Source organism: Sorex fumeus, unplaced genomic scaffold (genome assembly GCF_029834395.1).
Source record: "Sorex fumeus unplaced genomic scaffold, SorFum_2.1 ptg000042l, whole genome shotgun sequence".
Lineage (NCBI taxonomy): Eukaryota > Metazoa > Chordata > Mammalia > Eulipotyphla > Soricidae > Sorex > Sorex fumeus.
Genome location: NW_026606099.1, coordinates 1,346,114 through 1,369,994, shown reverse-complemented (window position 1 = coordinate 1,369,994; position 23,881 = coordinate 1,346,114). Strand labels below are relative to the sequence as shown.

Below are 23,881 nucleotides of genomic sequence, written 5' to 3'. Positions count from 1 at the left end.
TATCATCAGAAGTGGTGCCAAAATCCTTGAGCACTGAGAGCAAGATCTCCTGACTTGAAAAAATAGCACAATGAAGGAGATATTTAGGCCCTGATACTATGCACCAAGATGACAACGCGTATAAATCAACATGTCAAATTAACTTTGTTCCAGAAATTTGTACAATACTAATTTCTGTTCAACAAAATCTGTCACTGTCACTGTCCTCCCATTGTTCATCGATTTGCTCAAGTGGGCCCAATAACGTCTCCATTGTGACACTACTGTGTTTGGCATATCGAATACATCACGGGGAGCTTGCCAGGCTTTGCCATGCAGGCGTGATACTGTCGGTAGCTTGCCGGGCTCTCCGAGAGGGGCGGAGGAATCAAACTCGGGTCAGCCACATGTTGGCTGAGTGCAAGGCAAACACCCTACCCGCTGTGCTATCGCTCCAACCCAACAACAAAATCTGAGCAAACAAATTCATCTTGCTAATTTGTGAAAGACTGCAAGTGTTTAAAAGTCGGGGTTGGAGAGAGAGAGTACAGCGTGTTAAGGCCCTAGCTTTGCACATGGCCAACCCAAGTTCAATCCCTGGCACCCCATATGTTCCCGTGAGCACTGTGAAGAGTGATTCCGGAACGCAGAGTCAGGAGTAAACCCTGAGCACCACCGAATGTGACCCCAAAATAAGATACAAGGTAACAGGGGATGGTGAGATGGCTCCAGAGTGAAGGCTTTTCATGAAGCTGCTCCATGAGTTTGATAACCGGCACCGTACAGTGTCTTGAGCACTATGGAAAAAGCTCCTGAGCACTGCTAAGCTAGCTATGGTCTCAAAACAAAAACCCAAAATTGAAAGGAATATTACTTTTGACACTAGTCTTCCTGTGGCAAACTGATAGAAATAAATCACCTATAAGGAGCTAAAAAGACAGAAAACCAAGCCAGATAGGTTGTCACTTGAATTTATTCTGTTCTTAAAAAAAAAAAAAAAAAGAGGGATGGGGGAATAACCCATAAACACTGAACAGGAACCACGACTCGTCCAGGGCGTGGGCAGGCTCCCCTCCCCTCAATCTCAGTTCTCCAAATAACTCCCACCCACCCGACTTGCTTTGAAACAAGACACCCAAATCAGCAGCAAAGGTACCTGGGGTTGTCACTGAGAGTTTGAACACTTGGAATGGGACGGGGAAAAAGTCCAAAATAGAGGAGTTGGGATGACAACGGAAGGAATGAGGGCGAGTCTAGGCTGTGGAGGACGGAGCTGGGCCTCAAGAGGCGGAAGTGGGCCCGTGCGGGGTGTAGCCCTCCTGACTGCGGCTGCCCGCATCCCCCAGGGCCCCAGCGAGCCCCACGGTTTGTTCTGCAGTCCATGCCCCTGTTCACCGCGGGCCTCAGAGGCCAAGCTCCAGGTCCTCGAGCTCCTCCTCCAGCGCCCTCCTCCTGGCCAGCTTCTCCAGTTGCTCCCTGCTGGGCTGGCTGATGTCCCCAGCCTGGATCCTTTGCTGCAGCTCTTCGACCTGCCGAAGCTTCTTCTTTAGGTTCTTGATCTTCTTGGCCTTCTCTGTAGAAGCAGCCGAGTCGGCCTGCTCGGAGGCGGCTGTTGGGGCTGCCCGGGAACCCTGCGGGGCACTGGGGAGCGGGGCTGTCTCGCCCAAGGACACCTTCTCAAGAGTCCGGCTCAAGGCCTCTGCCTCCCCTTTCTCCTGCTGCTGCCGTCTCTTCTCCTTTCGCTTCAGGTTGCGTTTGGCTGTCTTGGAGAGACCTGGTTCGCCAGCTTCAGGCCTGGAGGGGGTGACGGGAGCAGTGGCCTCGGGACTCAGCCCTGGGGGCAGTTCCGGTTTACTCTTGAAGAACTTCACATACTTGTTCTCGTACCTGCAGGGAATGGAAGAGGTCAACAGTCTGAATCACTGACGTACCTCAGCCTTTTCTTGCTTTTAGGAAGAAAGTCTATATGGCAGAGCTTGAGGGTCTCTCTGGGCAGGGCACAGGGGACAATGCACTGCCTTCAGTCCTTTGAGAAGCCCCATCCTTTTTCTTTTGGTCTGGGGCCACATTTTGGCGGTGCTCAGGGCTTACACCCTGCTCGGCACTCGGGGATCATTCCTGGTGGGCTTGGTGAACCTTATGCTAGGGATCGAACCAGGACTGCCATGCGCAAGGCAAGGGCATTATCCACTATAGTATCTCTCGGCCCTGCCCTTATCCTTGTGTGTGCTGGGGGGTGGGGGAGCACACTGAACTGTGCTCAGCAGTTACTCCTGGCTCCGCACTCAGGAATCACTCCTGGTGGTGCTCAGGCGACCGTATGGGATGCTGTGGATCAAACCCTGCCTTGTGCAAGGCAAGAGCCCTCCTCGCTGTGCTATTTCTCTGCCCCCTACCCCCATCCTTTCTTTTTTTTTTTTGATTATTCAAAGTATTTATTTTATTTATTTATTTCCAATACCCATCCCTCCACCAGTGCCCATTTCCCACCACCACGGATCCCAGAATCCCTCCCACCCCCCCATCCCCCCATCCCTCTGTGGCAGGGCATTCCCCTCTGTTCTCTCTCTCCTTTTGGGTGTTGTGGTTTGCAAAAGAGTTAAGTCTGATTTTCAGGGAGAAATGTTGCCCCCCTCCTTTTCGTAACCTTCCAAATCACTTTGTTTCCTTTCTCTTCCGATGGTCCCTCTCGCAAGTTTCCTCTACTCTGAAGTTTGTGGGACAGCCTCTAAGTCCCCAAATTCTATACCTTGGGGTGCTAGTTGGAGATTCTGATGAACAGAGATAAAGACACAGGAGCCCTGAACCCTCACTTGTCCTTGAATCCCAGCCCCTTCCTCTCCTTTCTCAGATGATTGCTTCGGCTTTTCATCTCCCGAAGCCAGTTTCACAAGTATACTTTCTTTTTCTTGTCTATGTTTTTTGGGGGACAGGAGGGGCAACTATTTTGTGTCACACCATGGAGTGCTCAAGGCTGACTCCTGGCTCTGGGCGCAGGGGTCACTCCTGGCAGTGGCTGGGGGATCATATGTGGCGCTGGGGACTGCACCGAGGTCAGCCATGTGCAAAGCTATTGCCTTACCCCTGTAGTATCTCTTTGGCCCTTATATGTTCTTTTGCTCAGGCCTTACTCCTGGCTCAAAGTTCAGGGATCACTCTGTCTGGGCTCAAGGGACCATAAGAGGCTCTGGGGGTTAAACCCAGGTAGACCGCGTGCAAGACAAGTACCCTGACTCCAGTACTATCCCTCTCCACATGTTCGTTCTACGGCAGAGACCCCATGAAGTCCCCCTCCACAGGCCTAACCACGCACACTGGGACCTCCTCCTGGGGCACGTAGCCTTCTTTCACCCTCCGCTGCTTGCGCCAGGTACCGTCAGGCCGCTGTGTTGAGGCGATGTACTTGCCTGAAATGAGAGAATTAAATGAAGAGTTACTCTTTCTACGATGATTAATGCATACAGCTTCCCTCAGCACCCAACCACTCAGCAAATGCAAACCCTCAGATACCTATTCTCTTACTAATCTCAAGCCTCTCATCACTACTTCCTGTCTATAAGCTGCAACTTGGATTGCTGTTTTTGAGTGGGGGCCACATTCAGTGGTGCTCAGGGTTACCCCTGGATCTGAGCTCATAGATCGCTCCTGGGAGAGCTTGGAGACCATATGGGATGAAAGGGATGAATCCTGGGTAGCCGCGAGCAAGATAAATGCCTTACCTGCCGTACTATCTCTCTGGCCCCACAAGGTAAAGGTAAAGGCCCTCCCGTTGATCATCGATTTGCTCGAGCGGGCCCAGTAACGTCTCCATTGGAGACTTTGTTGTTACTGTGTCTGGCATATCGAATACTCTCGGTAGCTTGCCGGACACTCCGAGAGGGGCGGAAGAATCGAACTCGGGTCGGCCATGTTGGCCGCTTGTAAGGCGAATGCCCTACCCGCTGTGCTATCGCTCCAGCCCTTCAAGAGGAAGAGCTTTCAAAGGCACACAAGACAGAGCCAGGGAGATGGCTCACTGGGCTGAGCATGCGCTTTGCAAGCAGGAGACCCAGGTTCAGTCTCTAGCACAGTCCTGAGTACTGCCGGAAGTGACCCTTGCACATGAGTTGGATAGCCTGCTATTACTATATAATGTGCCGCAAACACAAACAGAAAAGGCTACTGGTTCCGAACACTTCTCCTTCTAAATTATTCCCTTTCATACATTTTTTCGGGGTGCAGAGAGGGGCTACTCTCTGTTTAGCCACCACCAGGACCGCACCCAGCAGTGAGGAGAAGCTGGGTCTTCCACACCTTTGTTTGTTTTTTGGGGGGGGCACACAGGGCTTACACACAGTAAGCTCAGGGCTTATTCCTGATTCTGTGCTCAGGGATAACTCCTGAGATCACCAAATGGGACTGCCATATGGGGTGCTTGAGATCAAACCCAGGTCGGCCATGTGCAAAGCAAGTGTCCTACCTCCTGTACTACTGCTCAGGCCTCAATTATTTTTGCAATAAACAATGCCTATTTGCTTTCTTTGCTGCGTTGACATTTGGGGGATATAGAGGGGTTGTGGCTATAACCAGCAATGCTCAGGGTTGGTCCCAACAGTTTTCAGGGTGTCATTATAGTACTGGATTTTGAACTTGTGTCAGCTCCCTGCAGAGTAAGTACCTTACCCCTATACTCTCCCTCCAGGCCCTGGATTTGTCATATGTCAGATGGTGCAAAAGACTTAGTGGCTCTTTAGGGACCAAAGCAACTGCACAGCGGGTAGTGTATTTGCCTTGCATGCGACTGACCCGGGTTTGAACCCTAGTATCTCATATGGTCCCCCAAGCACCACAAGGAGTAATCACTGAGTGCAGAGCCAGGAGTAACCTCTGAGCATCGCCGGGTGTGGCCCCCCATGCGATAGTTATTGTGCTGTTCACTGCCATACATTTGCAGTAAATAATGCAGCTTTCACTAAAAAATATCCTTGGTGGGGACCTACGGAGATAATACAGTAGGAAAGGCATTTATTTGCCTTGTATAAAGCTGAGCTGGGTTTGATCCCCAGCACTGTATGTGGTTTTCTGAGCCTCACCAGAAGTGATCCTTGGGCATGGAGGCAGAAGTAAGCCTTGAGTTCAAAATAAAACCAATAACCAAAAAAAATCCTTAATGGGGCTGCAGAGCTATACAGGGTTACGACAAATGTACAAGTAGGTAGCCAACTGTGATCTCTGATTTAGTGCTGTCATATCCCTAGGCTGGAGTATATTTATAGAGAACTGATAGTAGAGGGGCCCAGATTTATGTTGGGAAACAGGCATCAGGTGGAAAGTTTAAAAATGTGCCCAAATCTTAGACTGCCTCAGCATTAAGATCAAGGAATTTGAGGCTGGGGAGATAGTACATGGTTGGGCCCGATTCAACCCCCAGTACCCCATATGGTCCTCAGGCACTGCCAGGAGTGATCCCTAAGCGCAGAGCCAGGAGTAAGTCCTAAACAGCACCAGGTATGCTGCCCCCACACACAAAAAAAGCGAAAACAAAAGAAATCAAGGAATTTCAAACTTATATAATGAGTAAGAGAAGCAACTGAAGATATTGTTTGCTTAAGTTTTACAATATAGACAAAAACAGAAGCTGAAGAATGGAAACAAAAACAAAAGCAGGAGGCCTCATGGAGGTAGGTCTGAGATTAGGGCTTTAGGAAAAGTTGAACCAATGTTAAGTGAAAGGGCATTAGTATGGATTCTAAATAGAAGCTCACTCTGAACAGAATTTTAAACACAGGAAGGTAGGTGGCATGGTCAGGAGACAATGAATAGTGCAGACCAGTTGAGTCAAGAGAGCTGGCACAGAGTAAGGAGGGGGTGATGTTCAGATCTTGAAATGCCAGTTAAAACAAGTTAGTATCTGGCTCATGGAATCCACTCAAAACTATCTGTCAAGTGAACAGATTTTTTTTCTTTTTAATCACAAGCAGTATTTTAAGGAAACTAATCTGGCCCAATTAAGTGGTGAATTGGGAAGGAAGAACATTGGAAAGCGAGGAATTCAGTTAGAAAAGAAAGACTATAATAATCCTGGAAAGAGAAACAAAATTAGCTGAAACAGTGAGACTGGAAAAATGATATATGCCAGAAATACAATCCATGAGTCAACCACAAATTCTTGATAATTCACTGTCAAAGGAACACAATTAGTTCTGGTAAACTCAATCATGAGAATTTAGCATAAGAAAACATTTTTCACAGGACAAAACCAAAACAGAAATAGAGAGAAAATCATGTGAAAACATAGTATCAACTATCATAAATAGCTAGAAACTAAAAATAAAATTTATATTCAGGTACACAGACAGTTTTCACTCCACCCACTATAAATGATAATTATAACCAGAGAGATGGCTCAAAGGGCTGAGCATATGCCTGAGTGAAATCACTTTTTCCCTTTTATGGAGGACAGAATATCTGTTATAACCTTTAAAAGGGCAGGATTTAGGGCCAGAGCAATAGTATAGTGGGAAGGGTGTTTGCCTTACATGAAACCAATCAGGGTTCAATCTCTGGCACCACATATGGTTCCAGAGCTGGGAGTGATCCCTGAGCACAGAGACGGGGTAAGCCCTGAGTGCCTTTGGGTGTGGCCCAGAAACAAAAACACCCCTCTCCCAACAACGAAGAAATAGTAGGACTAGGCAGTCCTAGTAAGAGCTGTGTTTAAGGAAGGAGAAAAAAAAAGTTCCGACACAGAGAACCAGGAGGCAAAGGGACAATTAATCATGTTTTTTCTCAAAATGGGTCCAGGGTTCCTGCTGCCCTTAGGCTATTTTCAAGGAGGATGGACTCATACACAAAGGCCTTTCTGACCCAATTCAAGCTTTCTCACTTTCTACTCCAGCCACTAAAAGCAGTCACAGATCTCATCTGACCTAGATCTCACCCAATTCTCGAGGCCATTGTGCTTTTGCCTCTGTTGGTTTGCAACATACTTGCTTCTGATAGAATTCCCACTGGTCCTTACAGGTCAAGTTCAGACAAAGCCAAAGGGCTAAATTTTGCAAGCTTTAGACAGAGCCAGGAATGGCCCCAGGTACATCTAGGTAGTGTCCAACAAGGCTCCAGATTTAAAATTCAAACAGAGATCATGTTCACTAAAGTCAAGCTTTTTGTCTTGTTTTGTTGTTTAGGGGCCGCACCAGCAATGCTTGGGACTCACTCCTGGCAATGCTCAGGGGCTATATTTGGTGCCAGGAATAAGACCAGGGTTGACCATATGGCAGGCAAACACCTCACGAATCTTTCTAGACCTTAAGGTTCCTGCTGCCCTCAGGCTATTCTCAAGGAGGAAGGATTCATACACAAAGGCCTTTCTGACCCAATTCAAGCTTTCTCACTTTCTACTCCAGCCACTAAAAGCAGTCACAGATCTCATCTGATCTAGATCTCACCCAATTCTCTAGGCCTGGCAGTGCTTGAGAGACCATATGGGGTGCCAGGGATGAAACCTGGGTTGGACATGTGCAAGGCAAGCACCCTATGTGTGATACTGTCGCTCCAGTCATGAGAAAACATTTTAAATGGTCTTAATGGGTACTCAAAGAAAAACGGGGACCAGAGAAACAACACTATGGGTAGGGCATTTGCCTGACATGAGGCTGACCCTGGTTTGATCCCTGAGCCCCCACCTGGAGTGATCCCTTAGTGCTAAGCCAGGAGTAAGGCCTGAGCACAACCGAATGTGGCCCCAAAGCAAAAAGAAGAGCAGGGACGGGTAGGCTGGGGAGGGGAGGACGATCCCACAAAACGAATCCTGATCATTTTCCTCAAGTGGAAACAGTGCCAAGTAACAACAGGAAATTATCCTAGGAAAGCAGAAGCAGGACAGTGCAATGCCACAGAGATGAACAGAATTTTAAGAGAAGGTGATTGATAGTGTTAATACTGCAGAGAGATTATGGAAAAGAACTGAGAAGAAAAAGGGCACTGATTTCCAGGGCGACCTGGAAGTACCCAATTATCTCCAAAATGACAACCTTAGAACAAGAACAGCAGAATGGTCAGAAGGCAGACTACACATTATTTAAACCCAACAATCGTTAAGAGAAAACATCCATGGAAAGAGCACTATACCAGTGTTACAAGGACTACTAGCATGAGTAAGAATGGTAAGTTTCCAATCTGACCCACATCCCACAGTCCTCACCATACAAGCAGCCCAGCTTCACAACTAGTCTCAGAAAAGAGGCTAAGCCCATGCAAGTCACAGGTACAATCTTTGCACAGTCTTTGGGCTGAAAACTCTGGGGGCCCGTCAGGAGAGGGGCAGAGAGGCCAAGTCCCACCTCACACACTAGCTGCCATATAAATGACCCAGCTTCACTGCCTCATAACTGGTATCGGATGTGACACCAAGCAGACGAAACCCCAAGATCACCAGGTCTCCAGGCTGAAAACTCTGGGGCCTTCTTGGAATGGGGTCAGCACAGGGGCAGGTGGCCTCCTCTGACCCCCAGGCCCCATACTGCCTGAAGCCCCAGGAGTCACAGTTACCACCATGTAAAGGGCCCAGCTACACAGCTTCACAAGCAATCTTCAAGAAACACACAGCTACATCAGGCTAAAAACTGTGGGCCCTCCTTGGTTGGGCAAAGAACTGTCTCAGTTCTACAGATCCTCAAATTCCTGAAGGCTGCACATGTGACCCAATCGAGTGACACCTCACCTCCAAATTCTACAATACTGACAGCCCAGGAGGAACACAGGAAATTAGATGGGAAAGTTGCACAGAAGTCCGCTAAGCTCGATGAGCGGAAACAATTACAGAAGGCTCAACTAGCACCAAACAGCTCAGGAAGTCCTCAGACAACGACTTTAATATGTGAGATACAACAATTTTCACAAATTTTTATTGAACTATGTTTTGCTAATTCACTTACCATTTTGTTGTAACAAGCAATATAAAATACTTTTGTGCATGCCAAGAGGGGTTGGGGGGGGTTGAAAACTGGGGACAGTGGTGGGAGGAAGGTCACAATGGTGGTGGTATTGTGATGGAACACTGAATACCCAAAACAACTGTATCATGAATAATTTAGTAAACCACAGTGTTACTTTGTTTTGTTTTTTGTTTTGTTTTGCTTTTTGGGTCACACCCAGCAATGCACAGGGGTTACTCCTGGCTTTGCATTCAAGAATTACTCCTGGCATTGCTTAGGGGACCATATGGAATGCTGGGAGTCGAACCCGGGTCAGCTGTGTACAAGGCAAACGCCCTACCTGCTATACTATTACTCCAGCCCCACCAGTGGTTTTAAATCAAGGTTTTTTTTTTTTTGCTTTTTGGGTCACATCCGACAATGCAGAGGAGTTATTCCTGGCTCTGCACTCAGGAATTACTCCTGGCAGCACTCAGGGGACCATATGGAATACTGGGAATCGAACTCAGGTCAGTCGCGTGCAAGGCAAATGCCCTACCCGCTGTGCTGTTGCTCCAGCCCCTAAAGTTTTAAAAAAAAAAATGGTAACTTTAAAATATAAGAGGGCATTACAAGTTAGGCGATCAAAAAATAAGACCAAAACATAAATGCCAGGTCTGATATTGATGAGATCTCAAAAAATAATACTTTAAGGGGGAAAGTGACAGGAAATAAGAAAAAGCTCAGGGATGTGGTATGAAAGATTAGGTATTAGTAATTTTAACAACAAAGAACAATGGCTAACAATTTTGTAGGCAAGGAAAGGACATTCTAAGACTAGTAAGCAGGGCTAGCAGTGGAAAATTCAGTATGTTAAGAATTATTAGGGAGGAGGCTGAAGTGGAGGTAGGGCATTTGCCTTACACACGACAGAACAGGATTCAATCACCAACATCCCATATACCCACCCCACCCCCAAACCTGCCACTAAGCCTGCCAAGAGCGATCCCTGAGCACAGAGCACCACCAGGTGTGGCCCCAAAAGCCAGGGGCAAAAAAAAAAAAAAAGATAAGTAGGCCCAGAGAAATAGTATGGGGATTAAGTCACTTTCCTTGCATGCAGCTGACTCCAGTTTCATCCCTGGCATTATGTGTGGACCCCTGAACCTGGTCAGGAATCACTCCTGAATAGAGCAGGAGTAAGCCCTACGATACACTCCCCAACCAGTCAGAAAAAAAAGATCAGACATGCATTTCTTTCTTGGCTATATTACACCAGGAACTTTATACACACTGCCTCACTAAGACAACGAGTAGATGTTACCATCTACAGTTGACGAAACAGTCATTAAGAGGATCAACGTATGCCCAAAGGTAGCATCTGCAATCTGCACTCAGTTCTGATGCCAAATATTACACCTCTTACACATCATAGCCCAGTTTCACCGAGCACTTAGGTTGAGTCATATTATAACAATGCCCTACAGAACATGGTTTGTGCCCACATCACATAATAACTTAAGGGGTCGGAAAGAGAGCTCAACGAGTCGGAGAATATTTTGTTATTGTTGTTATACAATATATATTTTGTTATACTGGTTTTATATGCAGGAGGCCCAAGAGGCCCTGGCATTCCCAAGTACACCTCAGAGTCCCAATCTGTGAGTTACTCCCTGAGAACCACAAGGTATAGCTTGCAAACAAACAGAAATAGATAGTATCTTGAACTTAGGAGTGAATGGTTCGGGCTAACTAAATGTTTGCCTTGCATTCAGCCAACCCTGATTAGATCCTGCCAACACCGATGTTTCCTGAGCACCGCTGGAGTGGTCCTTGAGCAGGGCAAGAAGCCCTGAGAATCACAAAGTATGGCTCAAATACAGTCAAAGAAAAAAAGGGGAGATAGGCTAGCAAGGTAGTATAGGTGTTAAGGTGCTTTCTTGGGACTGGAGCAATAGCACAGTAGGGAGGGCATTTGCCTTCCATGTGGCCGACCTGGGTTCGATTCCCAGCATCCCATATGGTCCCCTGAGCACCGCCAGAGATAATTCCTGAGTGCAGAGCCAGGAGTAACCCCTGAGCATCGCCGGGTGTCACCCAAAAAGAAAAAAAACCAAAAAGGTGATTGTCTTGCATGTGACTGACCCAGTATAAATTCCTGGAACCTAAAGCACCACCAGGAATAGCCCCTGAGCCCAGAGCCATACGTGGCTCTTGAACACCACGGGATACGCGCCCCATCCAAAAAATAAGTTTAACCCCACAAAAATTATTGGAAATATAAATTATTGAAATATTAAGGCTAGGGATGTAGTTCAGTTATAGAGCACGTGCCTAAGGTATATGAGGCTCTGGATTCAATCCTCAGCAATAACAACAACAAAAAAATCACTAACAAAATACTTTATCTATCAAAGCTCCATTTTTGTTTTATGCTTTTTGGGGGGGGGGGGCCAGTGATGCTCAGGGCTTACTCCTGGCTCTGCACTCAGGGATCACACCTGGTAGGACTTGAGGTACCATATGTGACACTGGGTCAGCCACGTGCAAGGCAAAAGCCTTACCCAAATACAATCGATTCCCTGAAAGTTTCATTTTCAAATATGGGAATGCCAATGCCAATGAGAAAAAATAGAGCAAGCATGCCTTGCACAAGACCAACCCTGGTTCAATCCCCAGCACCAATGAAAGGCACCACCAGGAGTGATTTCTGAGCACAGAACCAAGAAAAAACCCTGAGCATTGCAAGGTATGGCCTCCAAACAAAAACAAACCAAAAAAAGGGGGAGAAGGCCAGGGATATGGCTCATTTACCTGATGTGAAGCTCTAGATTTGATTGCTAGCACCATATGGTCCACCCCATCCCTCATCTAACACCGCCAGTTATAACCCCAAAACAAAACAATGTGGAGAAACTAGGATATTCGTATCTCATAGATGATTTTTAAAAAGTCTTTAGAAGATAATTAAAGCAAGTAATGGATTGGAGCAATAGTACAGCGGGTAGGGCGTCTGTCTTGCACGCGGCTGACCCGGGTTTGGGTTGATCCCCAGCATCCCATATGGTCCCCTGAACACCATATACCAGCTGTGATTCCTGAGTGCAGAGACAGGAGTAAGCCCTGAGCATTTCCGGGTGTGACCCAAAAAGCAAATAAATAAATAAATAAAACAAGTGAATATAAAATAATCTATTACCAACGTTTCCCAAAACTTTTGTTTTATTAAAAACTACCTGAAGTGGGCCGGAGAGATAGCACAGGATGTAAGGCACTTGCCCTGTATGTGCTAACACTGGTTTGAATTCCCAGCACTGCATCCAGTTTCCAGAGCACAGCTGGAAGTAATCCCTGAACACAGCTCTAGGAGTAAGCCCTGAGAATCACTGGGCGTGGCAGAAATAGTAAAGTAAGTAAAGTAAAGGCCCTCCCGTTGATCGTCGATTTGCTCGAGCGGGCCCAGTAACGTCTCCATTGGAGACTTTGTTGTTACTGTGTTTGGCATATCGAACACTCTCGGTAGCTTGCCGGGCTCTCCGAGAGGGGCGAAGGAATCGAACTCGGGTCGGCCATGTTGGCCGCGTGTAAGGCGAACGCCCTACCCGCTGTGCTATCGCTCCAGCCCCAAAACAAAAAACTACCCAGACTGTGGCTAAGAGATGTACAGGAGGGGGTAAGGTGCTTGCTGTGCATGTAGCCACAACACAGGTTCAATCTCTGGTACTTATGGTCCCCTGAAAACTGCTACGAGTGGCACCTGAAGACAGAGTGTGTCCAGAGCACTCTGGGCCAGTATGGCCCAAATAGGGGCTGGCGAGATAGTACAGCAGGTAGGGCACTTGCCTTGCATGAGGCAGACCTGGGTTCAATCCTCAGCATCCCATATGGTCCCCTGAGCACCTCCAGGAGTATCCTGAGTGCAGAGAGAGGAGTCACTGGGTGTGGCCCAAAAACCAAAAATAATTATATTAACAGGTTTACATGAAAAACAAAACAACAACAACAAATATCTTGACAGGGTTTACATGAAAATAAATAAACAAATAAACCACAAGTTAAAGTTTGGGAAATTCTCGATTGAACAGGAAAAAAAAATCTTTTTTTTTTTGCTTTTGTTTTTTGGGGGCCACACCCCAAGGTTGTTCAGGTCTTACTCTGGGTTCTGCACTCAGGTATATCCAGTCCTAAAAAATTTTGTTGGCTTTATAGTATTTATAAATTTGACCACAACAATCTTAATTCTAGCTATAACAAACACAGGACTCAATGTTTAAAGGATCAAACTTGGGAAATAAGGAATTCAGTATGACCCAATATGTTAAATATAGATGTTATTTCTGTGCACCGGAATAAAAAAGGCTAAAGGGAGGTCTGAGCAGTAATAAAAGGAGGTCTGTACAGCAGGCAGGGAACTTACCTTGCACATGACTAACCTGGGTTTGATTCCAGACACCCCAGAAGATTCCCCCAGTCCTGAGCACACCAAGTGTGGCCCAAAAAAACAAAACAAAAAAGAAAAAAAGCAAAAAGGAAATGTCACAATAACTATCTTTGAGTTTTGGTGTTCAAAATACATGTGGTCTATATTTTTACTATGTAAATATCTTCCTGGGCTGGAGCGATAGCACAGGAGGAAGGGCATTTGCCTTGCATGCGGCCGACCCAGGTTCGATTCCTCCATCCCTCTCGGAGAGCCTGGCAAGCTTCCCATGGCGTATTCGATACGCAAAAAAAAACAGTAACAAGTCTCACAATGGAGACGTTACTGGTGCCCGCTAGAGCAAATCGAGGACAGTGCTACAGTGCTAAATACTTTCCAATTTTTTTACAACATCAATTAATGTAGCACTGTAGCACTATCATACTCCCATTGTTCATTGATTTGCTCGAGCGGACTCAGTAACGTCTCCATTGTGAGACTTGTTGTTATTGTGTTTGGCATATCAAATACGTCACGGGTAGCTTGCCAGGCTTTGCCGTATGGGCGAGATACTCTAGGTAGCTTGCCGGGCTCTCCGAGAGGGGCGAAGGAATCCAACTCAGGTCGGCCAAGTCGGCTGCGTGCAAGGCAAACACCCTACCCACTGTGCTATGATATAACACAAAATGAATACTGTACCCTCCAACCCAGTAATTTTATTTCTAGAAAATCTATGCTAAACAAGTGAGTATATGGTTGCCGAGCACTGCCAGGAGTGATGCCTAAGCACAAAGGCAGGAATAAGCACTGAGCAAAGTGGATGTGACCTAACTGTTCCCCTCCGCCCCCTCCCCCAATTGACACCAGTACCCCAGGGTCCTGGAGCACAGCCAGAACAATCCTGGAGCTCAGAGCCAGAAACAGACCCTGACCCAATACCACACCCTCCCCAAAAAGGAAAGAATTCCAAAGGTAGGCAAAGGTTTATGTAAAAAATATTCACAAAGTTTAGTGGAGTTCATGCACAATTCAATCAGCTAATCGGTGGCTGAATAAATAGCAGTACTCCTACATAATTAAAAAAAAAATTCACAAAGTTCTTACAACAAAGATCCTGAAAAGAATCTAAATATCCAGTAACAAAAGCAAGCAAAGAGAGGTTTGATGCCTAAACAACAAGACACTGTCAAGTATTTCATTTCATTTTTATTTGTGTGCAAGAAGCCCAGCCCAGGAACTCTTGCATGGAAGGCATGTGACTTCCTGCAGAGCCATATACCCAGCCCTGTGAAGTATGTTATAAGATGTTTACAAAGAGTTTTTTTGTATCAATGAAAAATATTCGTCATCAAGTTAAAGGAAAAGGCAAAGCAAATGTATGTATTATTGTCTGGTTCAAAATGTTTTTTGGGCTTGCTCATCAAGCCCGTGTTCTCCCTTGAACAGGTATCTCATTTGCTTGTCTCACTGTATCTTTGCTTTTTCCACTCTGGAGAAGTCTGTGTTCTCTCTTAAACACATACTTCTCTTTTTCTCTCCCCTTATATCTTTCTAAGCAAATTTTGTTCAATAAAAACTATCTTGCTTCACAAAAAAAAATTTGAAATACACAGAAAAATTAAGATTACAAAAATATATGCCAAATTCATTTTTATTTTTTATTTTTGCTTTTTGGGTCACACCTGGCGATGCACAGCAGTTACTTCTGGCTCTGCACTCAGGAGTTACTCCTGGCGGTGCTCAGGGGACCATATGGGATGCTGGCAATTGAACCCGGGTCGGCTGCGTGCAAGGCAAACACCTAACAGCTGTGCTATCTCTCCAGCCACTATATGCCAAATTTAATAGTGAACTCTGAGAAGAATTATACTAAACAAAAATTACTTAGCGAAGTTTGTACACTTGTACTTAGGAACAGTAATTTGCTAACAGTGGCAATCCAATGAACTGAGAGAACGGAAACAGAGCAACTCTTTAGGAGGTAAGAAAAACTAGAATTTTATCAGGTACTTTGAAGGACCCAAGTCCTATGTTTGATTTTTTTGCATATATAATCTTTTCTGTGCAACACAATAATCCTTACATGGTAGTAGTAATTATAGAACCATTTGCTGGGCACTTTCTATATGCCAAGAATGCATTTTGGTCTTAGGTTATCACTATTATCCTTTATCACTCAATTAAAAGGTAAAGGTAAAGGCCCTCCCATTGTTCATCGATTTGCTTGAGTGGGCCCAGTAACGTCTCCATTGGAGACTTTGTTGTTACTGTGTTTGGCATATCGAATACGTCACGGGGAGCTTGCCAGGCTCTGCCACGCGGGCGAGATACTCTCGGTAGCTTGCCGGGCTCTCCGAGAGGGACGGAGGAATCGAACTCGGGTTGGCCATGTTGGCTGCAGGTTGGCCATGTTGGCTGCGTGCAAGGCAAACGCCCTACCGCTGTGCTATCACTCAATTATTATACCAATTTCTTTTCTTTTTAAATTTTTTTGTTTTTGTTTTGGGATCACACAACAAAAATAAATGAAATTCACTAGAAGGGGCCAGATAGACCCCCAAAAACTAAAAGGTATTTCACTATGGGGGGGTAGGGGGCAGGAGGAAACATGAGGGGAAAAGAAGAAAAAGATGATGCAAAAACAACACTCAACAAGCAACAAAAACACCTCATGCTCTCAGTATGGTCTCTACCATTCTCCAATGAAAGAAACAAGGACTGGGGTTAGAGCGAAAATACAGCAGGTCGAACACTTGCCTTGCGTAAGGCAACCTGGGTTTAATTCCAGCATCCTTTATGCCCCTACCCCCACCCCCAGCACCGCCAGGGATAATTCCTGCGTGCAGAGCCAGGAGTAAACCCTGAGCATTGGGGATGTGGCCCCTCCCCCTCCTCCAAAATAAAGAAAACAAGGACTCTTTGGAGAAACGGCTGAGAAATATGAACCTAAAGTATCTTCAAGATTCCTTAAAGGTTAATAAAACAAACACCTAAAGTCACCGGAATGTGGCAAAGGGACCTGGGGTTCCCAATGTCCAATGATGGAACACCTGAGCAATAAATTAATAAATAATATAGTTTTATAAGTTTTATAAGCATTATAAAACACCAAGCTGAGACCACTCTCCACACGCATGAAGGTACCGGCAGAGGAACAAAGGCATGCGGGTCCCAGGGCTGAGATCTCCAAGCCTGCTTGGATGGGGGCTGAGCATCCTCCACCCAGATCTTCCATCTTCCAGTAGGCAGGGGTCACACCCACCATCTGACCCCCAGCACCATGTAATCCCATCAACGGCCAAGACCCAGAGCCTATAAAACCCAGCTCTGCGACATCTTATTATCTCATTCTTAGTTTGGACAACCTGGCAGGTTACCAAATGTTACCTACCCACACGGCAGAGTCTGGCAAACTCCCCATGGCATACCCAATATGCCAAATACCAATAACAATGATGGGTCTCATTATTCTAATCCTGAAAGAGCCTTGAATGTGGCTTTTTTAAAAATCTCAGGGCTAGGACAAATAGAGTTACTGGGGCCTGCTCGAGGCAATCGACGAACAGGATGATCATGATCCTGATTGTGATAATCCAAAATGCTTACAGATATGTCACTGATTGGTAACTGCGATTGGGCTAGAGTGATAGTACATTGGGTGGGGCCATGCCTTGCATGTGACTGACCCCGATTCTTTCCCCAGCATGTCATATGGTCTGCATGCACTCACAGGAGTCATTCCTAAGTGCCCCTGAACATCACCAAGTGCAGTCCAAAAAGGGAAAAAAAGAAATTTGAGGCTATGGCTGTGGCTAGATGATTGAGTACTTGTCCAGCAAGTGTGAGGTCCTGAGTTTTTTGTTTTCTTTTTGCTTTTTGGGTCACACCCGGCAATGCACAGGGGTTACTCCTGGCTCTGCACTCAGGAATTACTCCTGGCAGTGCTCAGAGCACCATATGGGATGCTGGGAATCGAACCCGGGTTGGCCGCATGCAAGACAAACGCCTTACCCACTGTGCTATCACTCCAGTCCCAAGGTCCTGGGTTTAATTCATGGTTCTGAGTACTGCAAGGAGCAATGCCAAAACACAAAGTCAGAGGTGGCACCCAAGCAATGCAGGGTGTGGCCCTCCCCCCAAATTAGATAGAGAACTTTAGGTTAACTATCAATACTGCTTTATTAATTGTAATAACAACACCTTAGCAGAACCAGAGAGATAATACAAGGGTTTACCTAAAGGGTTTATTTGCCTCCTACAAACCCCATGTACCACATAAGGTACTTAGGTACCACCAGGAGTGACCCCCTGAACACAGAGTCAGTAGTAGCACCTGCATACTAATGGTTGTGGTTCCAAAATTAAATATATAAACAAACCAAAATCACCCTAAAAAACCCAAACCAGAGTAATGTTAATAATGATGTTGAAGTATCTGGGAATTTAGCTGTATCATCATCTCAATTCGTTTACTCAATAAAGATATGTAAAGATGTTTAAATTTAAATATATTATTGATAATTATTGACTGTCACTGTCCTCCCACTGTTCATCAATTTGCTCGAGCAGGCCCAATAACGTCTCCACTGTGACAATTGTTTGTGTTTGGCGTATCGAATAGGTCATATAATTTTTAACTTAAATATATTTAAACATCTACATTTAACATATTCAAGAATAAAATCTAGGGGACCAGGGAGATAGTTTAAAGAGTTGGAACATACACCTTACATGTAGAAGTTTCCAGGTTCAATTCCAGACATACCATATGGTTTCTGGAGCACTGCCAGGAGCACACCTAGAGCACTGAGCCAGCAGTTTCCCCCAGGTACTATTAGTGTTGTTCCAAACCAAAAACAAAACATGAAACAATGAAAAACAATTCATTCTGCCTGGTCTCCAAGTATAACCAGGAACACTTAAGCCTTAAGAGGGAAGCAGCCACTGGTATGAGAACCTAGATGAAAACCACTGCTGGGTTTTGGGGTGCTTGGTTTCATTTTGGGGGTCACACCCAGCAGTGCTCAAGGATTACTGCTGGCGAGGCTCGGCAAATCAGGTCTACCGTGTGCATGGCAAGCATCCTACCTGCCATACTATCTTTCCAGCCCGAGAACCTAGACAAAAACTTGGGTATGGCCCAAACTCCACTGTAAGTAATAAAAAAGAAAATCTATTTACATTTTTAGAAAATGGTGCACTAACTCTGTACATCAAAACCATAAACGCTGGGGCCAGCACCACAGTACAGCAAGTAGGGCACTTGCCTTGCATGTGGCTGACCTGGGTTCAATCCTTGACATCCTATATGGTACCACAAACCTGCCAGAGAGGCAGGAGCAAGTCCTGAGCACTGCCAGGTGTGGCCCCAAAAGAAACAAAAACCATAAATGTCAGGGCGGAAGAGATAGACACCCAGTAGGGTGCTTGCCTTACATCCAGTCAACCTGGCACCTCAATCCCCGGCATCCTTTATGGTCCTCTAACCTCTGCCAGAAATGATTCCGGAGCAAAGTTCTAGGAGAAAGCCCTGAACACCACCAAAAACAAAGCAAAACAAACAAAAACCAGTAACACTATTCTAAACATGTTACCTAAATTGCAATAAAACTTCTTAAAATTAGGGCTTCAGTGACAGTACAGAATCAAGATGCTGGTCTTGCATGTGGCTGACCTAGGTTTGATCCCCCACACTGCACAGTCTCCCAAGAATCGTCAGGAGTGACCCAAGAGCAGAGTCGGAATAGCCCCCAAGCAACACCAAGTGTAGCCAAAAATCCACCCTCACCCTCCGCCAAATTTTTTTAGAATAAAATTTAGATGGGTCATTGCATTCATCTGGGGAACATAAAGTAACAAAATAGGAGACTAACACCCAAGATAAGTATCAGGAGGTTTACTCCATGGCTTGGAGGCCAGCCGCACACGCTAGGGGAAAAGGCAGCTCAGATAGAGAAGGGAGCACCAAACAAAGGGTGTTGGGAGGATCTTCCCAGGATGGGAGATGCATGCTGAAAGTAGGCTATAGACGGAACATGAGTGCCACTCAATGCCTCTTTTGCAGACCACAGCACCCAAAAGGAGAGAGAGAACACAAGGGAATGCCCTGCCACAGAGGCAGGGTGGGATGGGGGGTGGGAGAGATAACTGGGATCCGTAGTGGTGGGAAATGGGCACTGGTGGAGGGATGGGTATTTGATCATTGTTTAACTGAAACCCAAGCGCAAAAATTTGTAAGTCTACAACTGTACCTCATGGTGCTTCACTAATAAAAATTAAAAAAAAATTTTAGATGGGCCAGAGTGACAGTATAGTGGGTAGGAAGGACACTTGCTTTGTATGTGGCTGACCTGGGTTTGATTTCCAGCATCCCATATGATCCCCCGAACCCCTCCAGGAATGATCTGGAAAATGATCTGCAGAGCCAGGGGTAAGCCCTGAGTACTGCTGAGTGTGCCCCCAAAACAGAAAGAGTTCATTTGCTTTTAACTTTCAAAATATAGTAAGAGCCAGAGAAATAGTTCAGTAAGTAAAGCTCTTGACACAGCTAACCCAGGTTTAATCCCCAGGACCACATCATATAGGGTCTCCCAAACACCGCCAGGAGTAATTCTGGAGTGCAGGGCCTGGAGTAAACACTGAGCACTGCTGAGTTGGCCCTCCAAAATAAGTATACCTGAGATACCTTAAAGGCCTGGAGTATATGATTTCCTTTTTTTTTTATATATATATAAAACGTCTTATTTATTGAATCACCATGAGAACAGCCTTTCAGTTTAAGTCTCAGTCGGTCATACAATGAGGAGTATATAATTTCAATGCTGGAGTCCTAGCATCTACCAGCAGTACTGCATGCTTTCCGTAGAGCCACAAGGAGTGACCCCTGGAGCACTGAGCTGAGAGCGCCACTGAGTGGGCCACAAAACCCAAATAAATAAGTAATATTGTCCCCCCCAAAAAATTCAGTTGCTTTTATCAAGAAGTTATGAGTATACACCACGTAGGGAGCAAGTTAAAAGAAAATACATATGTAATATTTTCAAATCACACATTATAAGGAGTTAGTTAGGCATTGGTGTGTTAGTACAAGGGATAGGGTGGTTGCCTTGCATGCAACTGACTCCAGCACCACATATGGTCCCCAAAGCACAGAGCACGAAGGAAGCCCTGAGCATTGCTGTGTGAGGCCCCCAAAGCAAAAGGAAAGAGGGGGGGGGAGAGAGAGAGAGAGAGAGAGAGAGAGAGAGAGAGAAAGAATCTACTGATCAGAGAGCAGTGGAGAGTGCCACTATAAACTGTGAGGTAGGACTGCTGTCATTACAAAGGAGAGGTAACACTGAAAACAGCAAAGAAACATAAACAGCATATTTTAAACACAGACCATCAGGGCCAGTGATGATCTACGTGGTAGTGCACATGCATTGCACGACCCTCAGACTACCTCTGGGCATGGCCCTTGTGGCCCCCGGAACAAGAGCACAAAAAACAAACCATATGTACCACAGCACAGTGTCACATCTACAGACTATACAAAACACAACGCGACTACAAAATACGTAACATTCACAGCACATTTTATAAGTTGCTTTGATATACGCTATCTTATTTAACCATCACTGGGCACATTTTCCTGAAGAAATTAGGATGGGATAAAATTCACAAGGAATATCACGACTCTCAGTTTTCAACACACAAACCTCACATCCACAGTGGGCAAGCACGACAGCATCTCAGTCAAGGCTGGCAATGCTTGAGCCTGAGAGAATCTTGTGTTCTATCATGGGGGCCCAAGGGGCCACCCCGCATCTTCCTGTTTGCTTCTTCCACCTTAGACACCTCAACTCCTGTCACCCTCTCGAGAGAAAGGGGAGGGGGGATACCACGAAAGAGAAAATAAAAATCGAAAGGTCTATGAGATTTCGTATGAGATTCACAGATCGAAAGGTCTATGAGCTTCGTCTTCCCTTCACACCTCCGGACCTCAGTGACACTCCCCCCACCAAAGGAAGACGAGGCAGGAAGTAGTAAAAGCACTAAGGAGCAACGGGAGGCTCTTGGCTTCCAGGAAGGTCACGAAAGCCAGGCAGGGGTAGGGTGAGAGCAGAGAAAGCCAAGACATGGGGGAGGGGCCCGAGGGGAGGGTGGGCGCTGGAAGGAAGCAAGAGCAGAGCAGGCGTCTCCGAGACTGGAGAACCCAGAAGACACTAGGGAGCCACAGCTGCCGGAGAAACGCTAACGACCTGAGAGGGTCCTGGAGCAGGGCCCAGCGCTGAAGGACCCCGGGGTTTGGATGACCGGAAGCAGAGACCCCCCCATACACGACACCAGAAGGGGGCGCAGGTGACACCCCGCGGGAGAGAATGAATGGGAGAGGCGGTTCGGAGGGCGGGGCAGAGGAGGGGCCCCGGGATGGGCGGGGCACAGACCCCTTTCCAAGTCCAAACCCCGGCCCCGGGAGCCCGGGGAGCAGCGGCTCCGCGCCTGCAGCACTCACCGCCGGTCTCGTCAGTTACATAGGGAGTCGCCATCTTGAAAACGCAAAGCACTTCCGGCGTGAGCGGGCTGGGGTCCCGCCCCCCTCCCCACCGGAAGTGGAGTCCCGCTCGCAGCCAGCCACCATTTTATTCTTAAAGAGAGAGTGCACCCTTTGCTGGACGGAGGTAGAGGCGGAGGAAGCCGCGGGGGGGAGGGCGGTAGAGACGGAGGACGTGAATAAAAATAGAAGGCTGGGGCTCTTTCGCCGGCCCTCGGCGAGCCTGCTGCGCGTCAAGCGGTCCTCGGGCGGCGCGACGAGCCCCGCGCCTCACCCACGAGCATTCCTCGCCTCCGGGCCTGCGAGCGGAAGCGGGGGCCCACCTGCGCCCCGACAGTGCGGCTGACTGCCTGCTTCGGGCCCCGCCGGGCACCCAGGCCCCGGAGCAGTTGGGTGGAGCGGGCCAACTCTGGCCACGCTCTGGGGCGCGCAGCGTTGCCGGGGAGCCCCCAACTCCCCCCCCCTCCGACGGCCGCGCGCTCCAAGGCGCGCGCCGCGAACCCCCCCCCCCCGCGCCCCCCGGCTCCACCCTGGGGACGGGGACCCGCGCGCGAGGCGGGCGCTGCCGGGCGGTCACCTGTCCCCGCAGCCTCCGCGTGGACGGCGGCTTCCATGGCCGAGGAGGAAGGGCCGGGCCGGGCCGCGCGGGGCGGGCAGCCGGGCCTGGCCCTGCCCCTGGGGCGGCCCCAGGGACTCGAGCGGCGGCGTGACGACGGCCGGCCGGGCTCTGGCCTTCCACCCCGGAGGCCCCCGCGGCCCGGCTGCGGGTCAGAGGGCAGCGGACGCGGCTCGAATTCGGCCGGCCCGCGGCCGCCCGCCCCGACGCTGGGGAGCCGGCGCCGGGCAGCCGGCCAGGGGTCCCGGCCCCGCCGGTCGTCCCCTCCGCAGCCCTGCCCTGCCCGGGCCTGTCGGCTCTTCCCGCAGGACCCCGGGTTCCTCCTCCCCCGCCCCTTGCACGGGCTGTTCTGCCTCCGGGGCTAAATCCTGCTAAACTTGTTTCCCCCGAAGCCTGGGAGGGGCCGGCCGCGGGCTCCTCTCCTCGGTGTCGGCTTTGCTCTGCCCGGCCCCAGCCCCCGTCCTCGCTCCAGCCACTCATTGAGCTTCCTGAGCCCCGGCTCTGGCTTAGGTCAGTGTCCTAGGCTCCTTGCCTCCGTTGTAAAGCAGAAATCCAAAGACAGTTCGGCGGGCTGGGCGCCGCTTTCACATGCGAGAGGCCTGGAGCACTGTAGGATCTTCCAGGAGCCGGGAGTGGCCCCTGAAGCACTGCACTGTGGCCCCAGAGCAAAATGAAAAAACAAAAATAAAGCATCAAAGCTTTCTCAGGTCACAACTTTCCTCCCTTCCCATAAATCCACCAGAGGTGCAACTCGTAACTTCTTAAAAATCGTTACTTAAAAATTGATGTGCTTGGGGCTGGAGAGAGAGCACAGCGGGTAGGGCGTTTGCCTTGCACGCGGCCAAAACGGGTTCGATTCCCAGCATCCCATATGGTCCCCTGAGCACCGCCAGGAGTAACTCCTGAGTGTAGAGTCAGGAGTAACCCCTGTGCATCACCAGGTGTGACCCAAAAAGCAAAAAAAAAAATTGATGTGCTGAGGTCGGAGTGATAGTACAGCGGATAGGGCATTTGCCCTGGTTACCATCCCCAGCATCCCATATGGTCCCTTGAGCACAGCCAGGAATAAGAGTCCTGACTGCAGAGCCAGGAGTAAGCCCTGAGCAACGCCGGTGTGACCCAAAAGCAAAAAAAAAAAAAAAAAAAAAAAAGGATGTGCAAGAGCCTGAAGGATAGTACAGTGGCAGGACCCGTGCCTTGAGGAACCACCCCCCTCCCACCCGTGTCCAGGGTTGGACCTCTGAAATTGCTTATGCCCTGGGTACTGCAAGGAGTGATCCTTTAGCACAAAGCCAGGCATAAGCCCTAAGGACCGTCAGGTGTTGCCCAACAAACTAACAAAACAAACTGTGTGTAAGGGCCAAGAGATAGTACAGAAAGTAGAGCACTTGGGTTGAGCCCTGCACTGCTCTGGCCCCTGAACACCCCCCAGAGGTGGT

The 23,881-nt window shown here is 47.9% G+C and overlaps 1 protein-coding gene across 2 annotated transcripts; it reads right to left on the bottom strand.

Moving 5' to 3' along the window:
• Positions 1–1,018: 1,018 nt before the first annotated feature.
• Positions 1,019–22,577, bottom strand: PYM1 (PYM homolog 1, exon junction complex associated factor). 2 transcript variants are annotated; one of them, XM_056120048.1, is made up of 3 exons: positions 22,404–22,577; positions 3,293–3,386; positions 1,019–1,866 (listed from the first exon to the last, which is right to left on the bottom strand). In XM_056120048.1, the coding sequence occupies exons 1-3, from the start codon at positions 22,438–22,440 to the stop codon at positions 1,383–1,385; spliced, it is 615 nt and encodes a 204-aa protein (XP_055976023.1). In that variant the 5' UTR covers positions 22,441–22,577; the 3' UTR covers positions 1,019–1,382. The 2 variants fall into 2 exon arrangements, with proteins under 2 accessions (XP_055976023.1, XP_055976024.1); XM_056120049.1 differs by lacking the exon at positions 22,404–22,577 and adding an exon at positions 21,788–21,999.
• Between the last annotated feature and the right edge of the window lie 1,304 nt (positions 22,578–23,881).

Coding starts and splice junctions, on each gene's coding strand:
- PYM1 (XM_056120048.1), bottom strand. CDS start 22,440: ATGGAAGCCGCCGTCCACGCGGAGGCTGCGGGGACAG. Junction 3,387..22,403: donor CGCGGAGGCTGCGGGGACAG/GTGACCGCCCGG, acceptor CTCTCATTTCAG/GCAAGTACATCGCCTCAACA. Junction 1,867..3,292: donor CCCCAGGAGGAGGTCCCAGT/GTGCGTGGTTAG, acceptor CATTCCCTGCAG/GTACGAGAACAAGTATGTGA.